Source organism: Chelonoidis abingdonii, chromosome 16 (genome assembly GCF_003597395.2).
Source record: "Chelonoidis abingdonii isolate Lonesome George chromosome 16, CheloAbing_2.0, whole genome shotgun sequence".
In the NCBI taxonomy this organism is placed as follows: Eukaryota; Metazoa; Chordata; order Testudines; family Testudinidae; genus Chelonoidis; species Chelonoidis abingdonii.
In genome coordinates this window covers 3560615-3570700 of record NC_133784.1, presented here as the reverse complement: position 1 = coordinate 3570700, position 10086 = coordinate 3560615, and the positions used below count along the sequence as shown (strand labels likewise).

General features: G+C 45.3%; 1 protein-coding gene across 1 annotated transcript in view; it reads right to left on the bottom strand.

Annotated features, from left to right (window-relative positions):
- Positions 1-321: 321 nt before the first annotated feature.
- ARL3 (ARF like GTPase 3) overlaps positions 322-10086 on the bottom strand; it is a 35211-nt gene continuing 25446 nt past the window's right edge. The window contains exon 6 of the mRNA XM_032795752.2: positions 322-4168. Coding sequence (XP_032651643.1) covers positions 4121-4168 — 48 coding nt within the window. The 3' untranslated portion in view covers positions 322-4120. The remainder of the gene's footprint in view (positions 4169-10086) is intronic.

Sequence of the window (10086 nt, the reverse complement as noted above, 5' to 3'; positions counted from 1 at the left end):
ATCTTTGGCACACAAGCCCCCCTCCCTCAAACAGCAACCCAGTGAAGTCCAATGCCAGGGTTTTTTTGCAAAATATGTTGGTTTTGAATAAAGCGCCATTTTTCAGGGGGAAAAGATGCCTTGTTTCAAAAAACTGTGAGGCATTTTACTAATACCTAATGTCTAATTCTTTGATGAGAAGAGGCAGAGTTGAAATGCTGAAGGTATTCTGTAGATAATAGGATCCTTTAAAAGTCTTTCTTTTGGATGGTATGAAAAATAAAGACCCAACACAATCCCAAAACCTTGACTGAAAACAAAATATAACCTCAAAACACTGACTTTTTGTTTCTACTAAATTTTTATTTATCGACAAAGACATCTAAATTACACACTGAATTTTACAACATGACCAAATATTGCAAATACCCCTTTTGAGCAAATTCAAAAAATGGAACAAACTATAGAGCATGGATGGGCCAGATTATATGCTGAAATAAGACAGAATTGGACAGCCTAGTCTGTGTGCTTTCCAGGGGAAGAAAATGCATCTTCGAATATGGTTTGTATGGCGCCCTAGCCTAGTGGGGTGTGATCCTGAATGAGGCTAGTGGGTGCTATTGTCATACAAATATATTTAATAATGAAAGCACAGTGATCCTGTGCAATAAGAAAGAATACAAAAATCTCGAATGTGCACAGAACATAGTTGGAAAATGGGTAAAAGGAGAACTTAGTATGTCTCGAGCCAGTGTTATCCCAGAATTATTGATGTTCCACCCAGAGCTTTAACCATTACACCATCTTTCCCCTTCTAAGAACCCAGACAGAGCTAGCAGAAGGCTCTCTAATCTATCAGACAAAGGCATTAGCAGGAGTCAATGGCTGGAAGTTGAAGCTGGACAAATTCAAACAGGAAATAAGATGCATGTTTTTAGAAGTAAGGGTAATTAACCATTGGAACAGCCTTCTAAAATATGTGGTGGATTCTCTGTCACCTGAAGTCCTTAAATCAAGGTTTGATGTCTTTGTAAAAGAGATTCTACTTCAATCACAAGTCATTGAGCTTGATGTAGAAATTACTGGCTGGGATTTAATGGTCTCTGTTATACAGGAGGTCAGACTAGATGATCATAATGGGCCCCTCTGGCCTTGAAATCTATGAAGCTATGAAATCTATGAATAAGCTCCACCCATGTCAATGACACAGTTTGTTTCCATAGAAACTTCCTTAAAAGGGGAAAAAGCAGACAGAATCAGAAGGACAAAACCTAAACACCATAATTGGCATAAATTGAATGTGACCCTGGTGGGTGCAATGGAAATTTTTTTTTCAACGACGGCAGGTGTTCCAGATGGTTGTAACCAGTCTACTTTGTGTTTAGACAGGTGGTGCTGAGGGAGGAGAGAAGCTTTGCTTAGCTGATCAGGGTTGAATGGACTGTAAATATATTAAAATAAGAGATGGCAGGTGAATTGTGTCTCAAGTACTTTTTAATTCCCATCCGGGGGATGCATGGAGGCTTGTTTACCACAAAGGGAAAGTTTATGGTCATCAGTATGGGATGCTCTACTTAAGTTCCCTTACACACATGGAAATAAAACTCTGGTAGCCCCTCACACTATCACATTCTCTCCATTATTGCCTGAACGGACTGATTACTTGTGTCTCCTGGGTTTTAGCAGGGAGCATTGTGTGAGTAGATGCCCGCACCAAAGATGCAAACAAGCCTCTCTACGTGCAGGCATATACCTATTGATCCAGCAAGCCATATCTGGACTCAATGACCAATAAAGTCAATTTCCCCCTTCAACACTGGGACAAGAACAATTTAAAAAAAATACAATTTCCAAGTGCATATATGTCTATGGAAAAAACAGAAAATCTTTTCAAATGCAAACAGTTCATTGCGACGCACATTATCAACTGCTTCTTAGCTGCAAAGAAACGCGCCAATATAGTTTGCCTGCTTGTTAAAGGCATGATCAAAGAGAAGGGAAGAGCCTAACTCAAGGCTCTTTTAAAGTGGCTGGGAGCTAAGGTCACAGGAGCATGGGTTTCTTTTAAAACTGTTGACGTTTAGGTTCGCTATACCAAACACATGCAAGCAGCGTGGGTTTCTTTTAAAACTGTTGACATTTAGGGGGTGCATTTCAGAAACACTACACTTTCAATGCAGCAAAGGTGACGTGTTTCAAGCCTGGGAGCCCATATTCTGAAGCTTTGCATTTAGCCTCTTAAACAGCACAAGCTCGCTCTTTGGAAGAGAGCTGCGATTGTTTACAGGGGGCGGATGCATTAACCCCAAAGCAAAGGCGACCTTTCAGACACATGCTGCGAGGCGTTACTCCGAACATGTGCTGCAAAGATTCCTGCGGTTCCGGAGAAGGTACTGCAGCTGGAGGTGAGAGTTACTTACCAAGCTGATTTTAAACAGATCTGCCTGCTTGGCTCATGCTGCTGCCTTGCTCATTCTGCATGAAGCTGTAACCATGTCCCCTTGCGTATTTAGCTATCGCTTAGGAATTCACTTGAGCCTGTTTTATTCCCTAGTCTTTTGGTTTTTAAACTGGGGCTTGATCACTTCAATCGTCACACCATTCTCCTTCTGGGTTTGGAGACTGATGTACTCTGGCTCTCCAGAAAGCAGGATCACCAGGGTACAGGCAGGGCAACCTTTTCCCACACTGCCCGCCAAGCCGTCTCCTAGCGATGAGAGGGCAGGGCATGGCTGTGGTCATTCTTTGGCCTTCACGCTCAGGCTGCAAGCAATGCTGCCAATCAGCATGGTGGATTTTTAAAAAAAAAAACCATCTGTAAATCTGCATGCTAGAAACTAGCTGGACTGAGAGCCAGCAGATGCTTTTTGCATTGGACACAACTGCTTTCAGGTGCCAGTGACTCTTACTCCCTGTCAACTTGGGCTGGATTTGAACTGGGGACCTAGAAATGACAAGCACCTCCCCCTCCCTGACTTCCATTTGGACTGAAGTTGTAGGATTTGTCAGCCAAGGGAAAACGAATCATCATCTTAGGGCAAGATTTTCCTTCCTGCTTCCCATCTGCCATTATTCCAATCCCTAACCATACAAGGGAGTAATTCTAAACTGGGAGATTCTTTCCAACCGTGGCCATTTCATGGCTCCAGCCTCATGATGCCTAGGATTGGAAAGCTATCCCCACCACAAAGCCATTGTAGATTTTCATCCCACAAGCCCCAGTGCACCTCCTGAACTGAACGATTTTAGAGAAGGCAGAAAATACACTGTGTGTTCAAAAAAGAAAAAAGTGGGAGCAGTTTTACCTTGTTCTAGGAACTGAAACATGGAATTATCTGAGCTTTGCTGCACAGTTATCTCGATGGCCAGGGTTTGTGGAATACTAAGCTTACTCTCAAAAATATAACCGCCCACCCTTGCACTCAACGTGGGTAACCGCATATATGCCAGCGTGAGGTGGCCTGCGTTTTACTTTAGCTGGAGGAAAAGCTACCCCTACTCCTTGCCTTCAAACTGTCAAGAGCTTGGGTTATACATACATGCTCCTCTCCCGCTTCTAGGGAGGGGTGTGGCGTCACTTCTGTATCTGGTTAAGATGAAGGTCCTTTTTAGGGCTACCGGGGGCAGGGAATGGCATGAGAATTCTACCCACCTTCCACGAAATGACACAACGACCCACACTAGCTACCGAAACAACACCTGATTTGTCACTGAGGAAAAGCTTTGACTGCCATCTGAGAATGGCCAGGATGACTGTGGAACCAGTGGGGACAGGGCATGCTGTGAACGTCTTGGTGACTACAAAGCACAAGCTCCCGGCCCACTGAAATTCTCTAACCTGAATCACAAGCTTCCTGTTGTTTAAAATCACAGTTCTAATCAGCTGAGTGTGGAGACAGTTAATACTATTTATACAGAGGGGGGGCAAGTACAATTCCTTTATTGGGAAAAATAACTGTACTAAGGAGCAGGTAAAGATCCAATTCCAGCAGCGGGTTTAACTGTTGTTGATCCCTTTTTTTAACAGCTGTAGCTGTGCACAGATGGAAAAAACATTTGGTCAGAAAGCAGCAAATTAGCACTTCCAGGATAGAATTCAGCTTCCACAGCTCCTCCATTTCCATGCAGCTCGGGGGAGGGGTTACTTCTTCTTTGCATTGACATTTTTGCAGACCCAGTTCATGCCGTCCTTCGGACAGAAGGTGGACACAGAGAAAGGCACGTTAGTCAAGGAAGGGGATATGGACTCCTCAAGCTGTCATTCAGAAAACATATTTGTATCACTGTCCCCCCTACTTCCCCACAATGCGACATGTAAATTGCAAATGCCCCTTTGTTCAGTGGCTCCTGTCGCAGAGCGGTTATGGTCAGAAAAGGGACTTAGTAAAAAAAGGGTTGTCTTCTCATTCCACCACTGTGTCCGCGTCCTCGGCAGTAGGACTGACTTGTTAAAAAGATCAAGGCTCAATTCCAGGTTCTGCTATGGACTACTGAAGCCCTGGGCAAGTCACTCAGTCTTCCTGTATGTCAATTTTAGAGGACGCTGGCCCTAAATTTAGGATGCTAACTTGGGATTCGGGGTCAATAACCTGCTAAGCCACAGACTTCCTGTCTCATTGTGCCTCAAATTCCATCTGTACAATGGGTATAACAGCCCTGCTCTGCCTCACAGGGGTGTTGGGAGGAGAAATACACTAAGGACTGTAAGGCATTCAGATGCACCTGTGACGGGGGCCATATAAGTACCTTAAATAGACAGACTTCCCCATCTACGATGATAACACTCCTCTGCCACACAGGGCTGCTGGACGTCCTAACTGCCCATAAAACAAGTTGGGATTTGTGAAGGGAATGTTCCAGCAAAGAGAGCATCATTTTACCTGCTCGTGCGGCTGCCCTAAAAGCCCTGCCGAGCTGACCCAACAAGGAGCACGCCAGCTGGATTCTCGGCACCATGTGCACCCTCTAAACTGCCCCCTAGAGTCCAAGGCAGAGTCTTTAGTTAGTATGAAAGATGATGTTCAAAGCAGGAGGAAGCCAGCTGGATTTTCAAATCTGAGGTTTGAAAATCTACCTTTGGACTTGTCAAGTGGGCAGATGGGATTGGGGGCAGCAGAGAGAGGACAGGGAGCCCCAGTGGGTCATTCGTAGAGTCACTTGGCTGAGTATTACTACACGTTTAAAGTCGTTAGACCTTAACAATATTTGAGCAGCCTGCTAGTAACTTTCTGCTCTGTACAGCGGCAGGGCTGCATGTCGTTTCCTGCTCTCTTATTTCTCAGGTCAGCACAGAGGGGGAGTAATAGGTGAAGAGCTTGATCTTCCCAAGAGTGTTGTTAAGAGAGACGAGATGGGAGAGAGAATAGCTTTTAATTTACTGGACCAACTCTGCTGGTAACAGAGAGAAGCTTTTGAGGTTACACAGAGCTCTTCTTCAGGACTGTGTAAACTTCAAAAGCTCGTCTCTCTCACCAACAGAAGTTGGTCCAGTAAAAGATATCACATCACCACCTTGTTTCTCCAATAGCCTAGGACTGACATGGCGACAACTATGCTGCATACAACAGGGGAAGAGTGTTGTTCGCACACCACAGCAATCCCTTTCGGTGAAGAAAAGAAATGCATACATTGTTCAGTACCAAAGTCCTGTCTAGCTCTTAGCCGGAAGGATGGTGGCCACGCAGAAGGTGTTAAAGAGGACACTGAATCCTCAGGGCTTAATCAGAAGCACAGAGGATCTCAGTTTCAAAACAGAAATGTATCCTGGTAGCTGTCCCCTTGGGTACTTCTTATCAGAAGAGAGCCAGTGGTTTTCTAAACTGACTGTTGTTGCAGTTTTAAATGATAAAACAAATCCAGTGGTGTATCAATTTACAATGGGATATACACAGACAGAGGCCTAATTCTAATAATGGGTCTAACCTCAGGGAGGGTCACTTTATTTTTATTTAGTACTGCAGCAGAGATCAGTGTGTGCAATGAATTGTCAGAAATCCTCTGACCAATCGGGAAAAGTCAAGAGTAGATTCATTTAAAGGCCCGGTAGCTTTGTGTTTTCCCTTCAGTAACAATGTATAACCTATTTGTAAAACATGTAATGCTTTAAGCAATCAATAGAGTGGGTTAAAGCGCATCACTTTAGAGAGAGAGATTCTCGAGGTACACGAGGCCATAGGTTTACAATGGAGCTGGAAGGAGATATGTTGAAGCCCTCAGCTTGGTTGCGTTCTTTAGAAATCTGCATGATTGCCTGCAAAGGGTAAAAAATGCTCCCAGAATGATTTCAGTTTCCGCAGCGTCTGAAGCAATAATCACATTTGCACACATCATGGCATACAAGGCAAGCAGAGCCCCTCATTCATTTTGAATGTAGGTTTACTTGCTGAACCAGAACAGCTGAGACAGCTTAAAGTAATAAATATCAGCTGACACCCTTTGCTATTCAGCACAGTAATCCCATAAACAATACATCACTGCAAAACAACAACCGCGCATCCTATCTCCCAGCTAATCTGACCAGAACCTGAATTTACAGTGATTAAAACTCAGCCTGGTGCCATTAGGGAGCTCAGGGAGGGGAAACCAGCCCACTGGAGCACCAGAGAGGCGAGGGTCATAAAGCGAGTATATGATGGGATTTACCATGGCTGGGAGCCTAAGCTGCATCAACCATATAACGAGGGCAGAAGAATTACAAAGCACTCTAAGACAAAGGGTGAACTCCAAGGGGTTTGAAATCCAAACCTAGCTCACCTAACTTTTACAGCAGGATTTATGGAACGAGTTAATTTTAATAACTAATTAGTTCACTGGGGGCGTGGGGGAGATTAACATGACCCAGTAGGAAAAGATGTTTGCTGTATCAGAGGCCTGAATAACATAATCTTATCTGCAAGCACTAAAGATACCTCAACTGTTTCTAATGCAACTTTATTGTGCCTGGCATCCTTCCTACACAGGGTATCCCAGCATGCTTTGCAGAGAGGTAAATACAATGGAAGGGAAGAGAAAAATACAGATATGGACAACACATTGTCAGCAAAGGTTTGAAATGGGAAGGAGAGTTGCTATGGTGGAGAAACCCAGGGAGGCTGTTTCAGATGGGAGGCCATGCGCTGGAGAAGGCTCTTGCACAAAGTATGGAGGAAGTAGAGTGGGGGAAGAAAAATGGTGGGTATGAAAGACAGAGCCAAGTTCATAGAGGATTTAAAAACAAGAAGAGCAATTTTTCTTCTCTCCATCGTCCTATATTTTCTTGCCTGTATGTATTTGAAATTGACTCTTTATGAAAAGTACCTCATTCCTACAATAACAATTAACCGCGTTTGTGCTTTATGTATTTCAGTCACAATAACTAACTTTGCACTCTTCTGAAGCAGCGTGCTTTGGCATTAGCAGTTATTCTAAGGATGAACATGAAAACAGTAGTAATATTCCCTTCCCAAGCAGATATTAAATCTAACGCCATAAAGGGAGAGAGAGTTAGAATTCTTTGGATTTTACAGCTAGTAAACATCAATAAAATAGATGCTAAACAATGAACTGAGGGAAAAAGTCCATGCACCTTATCGAATAAATCCCCTCGACCCACAGAGCCCTGCCTACAAATTCATGTCGGCTAAAACTCTGGAGAAACTACACTGCAAAGCATCTCATGGAACAATAGTGACGAGGCTACTTTCCACATATGGGCAATGTCTCCTGTGCATTGCAGTCAATGAGGAGGATTCCTGACAGGGCAATTGGGGGTACTACAGGGTTATTGCCAGTAGATGCCCCTAGCTTTTCTCTTCTGGAAAGCTGGATTCAAATCCTGAATTTTGGTCACAAGAATGAATGAGACTGATGGCCACGCACACGGAGTATGACTACACTACAATCAGAGAACATAAGAACAGCCATTCTGGGTCAGACCAATGGTCCATCTAGCCCAGTATCCTGGCCAATCCCAGGTGCTTCAGAGGGAATGAACAGAACAGGCAATCATCGAGTGATCCTGTCATCCACTCCCAGCTTCTGGCACTCAGACTACAGATACCCAGAGCATGAGGGTGCATCTCTCCCCATCTTGGCTAATAGCCATTGATGGACCTATCCTCCAGGAACTTATCTAGTTCTCTTTTGAACCCTGCTATAGTTTTGGCCTCAAAACATCGCCTAGCAATGAGTTCCACAGGTTGACTGTGCGTTGTGTGAGGAAGTACTTCCTTGTGTTTGTTTTAAACCTATTCATTTCATTGGGTGACCCCGGTCCTTGTGTTACATGAACGAGTAAATAACCCTTCATTGTCTCCACACCATTCATGAATTATTAGACCACTATGACTGTCGTATCCCTCCCTAGTCGTCTCTTTTCCAAGCTGAACAGTCCCAGTCCTGCTAATCTCTCCTCCTCTGGAAGCTGTTCCATCCCCCTATTCATTTTTGTTGTCCTTCTCTGAATCTTTTCCAGTTCTAATACAGAGGTGTGACAACAGCCATAGCTTGAACTAGCTATCTCCGATAACAGCAGTGGGCAGCTGCATGGGTTAGTCACTTGAGTACAGAGGTTCTGGGTGCACTGGTAGGCCTGTGCTGCCATGGCTTCACGGCTATTGTTACTGGAGCTAGCGAGATCAAAACTAGCTTGGCCAAGCTGCAGATGCTGCAGACACCCCTCTGACTGCAGAGTAGATATACACTAAAGCACCACGCAATGTGGGATGACTGGCAGCCTCTCTACTCAGGACGGACCGGACATTGGAATAGTAGCAGGCCAGAGGTGAGCTGTGTTGGCAGATTTGGAGAGGGTTGCTGCAGGCTGGGATTGGCTGACTGCACTCGACTTGTTTTAAACTCCATGCCGGCAGCTCCTTAGCTACAAGAGCAAAGTAATAAGACTTCAAATACAAGTGAACAAGTCCCTTCCGCCCCTTAGGAACCTCCTGATGTCTGCTCCGATGCGATAAACCAGAGATCAGGCCCAGCCACAAACTTCTGACCCCTAATCATGACCTTGAGGGCAGTGAGCCTTAATCCCATCAGGTAAACCTGGGTCTGCCATAATCAGTTGGGTCAGGGGAGTTCAAAATTCGCCATCTTGGATGTTTTCACCATATTCCTTAGTTCAAATGTTACTTTCTTCTCTGTCCACGCTACTAAGATCCTGCCCCAGTACCTAAGATTTCCAGGCTGCTGCTTCTATCATCATGCTATAAGTGGCTACACATTTTTTGCCTAGATGTAAATTTCTTTTTAGATGCCTGTAATCTTGTATTCCTGACACAGTTCTGACAATTCTCTCCCTGCTCCCACATTAAACATCACAAGGCTTTTTGCTCCTAGCTCTGCTGTTCCTGCAGTCCTGGTCTTTGTCCACCCTGGTAGAGCTACTGTTATCCGAATGGGATTTTAATGCAATTTAAAAGTGTCTCTAACTTGGTTAAAATATGGCGAGTCCCTGCGCACCCTGGTCTTAAAACAAACTCAGGGCCTATTTATGCAGCACATTTATACTGTCGGGGGCCACTTTATAATATCCCTTCCCTGTGTGGATGGGCCAAACTGTGATATTAACATACTGCAATACTAGGGCTCAGCCCCCAGCTATACTGGAACACAGCTGAAGAAGGATAAGCAAAGGTGGCTCTAGGCCAGTGGTTTTCAAACTGCGGATCGCGACCCAGTACTGGATCGCAGAATGTAAGGCACTGGGTTACGGCAGCTCTCATCAGCACCGCCAGCTGGGCCATTAAAAGTCCCATCCAGCTAAGGCAGGCTAGTCCCTACCTGTTTTGACACCGCACTGCACCCCAGAAGCGGCCAGCAGCAAGTCCGGCTCCTAGGCGTGGGGGCCACTGGGCACCGTGCACTGCCCCCACCCCGAGCACTGGCTCTGCATTCCCATTGGCCAGTTCCCAGCCAATGGGAGCTGGAGGGGGCAGTGCCTGTGGGCAAGAGCCACACAGAGCTGCTTGCGCACCTCCACTTAGGAGCCAGACCTGCTGCTGGCTGCTTCCAGGGCGCAGCACTGTCTGCAGTGCCAGGACAGGCAGGAAGCCTGCCTTAGCACCCCCACTGCGCTGCTGACCAAGAGCCACCTGAGGTAAGCACATGCCCCAACCCTGC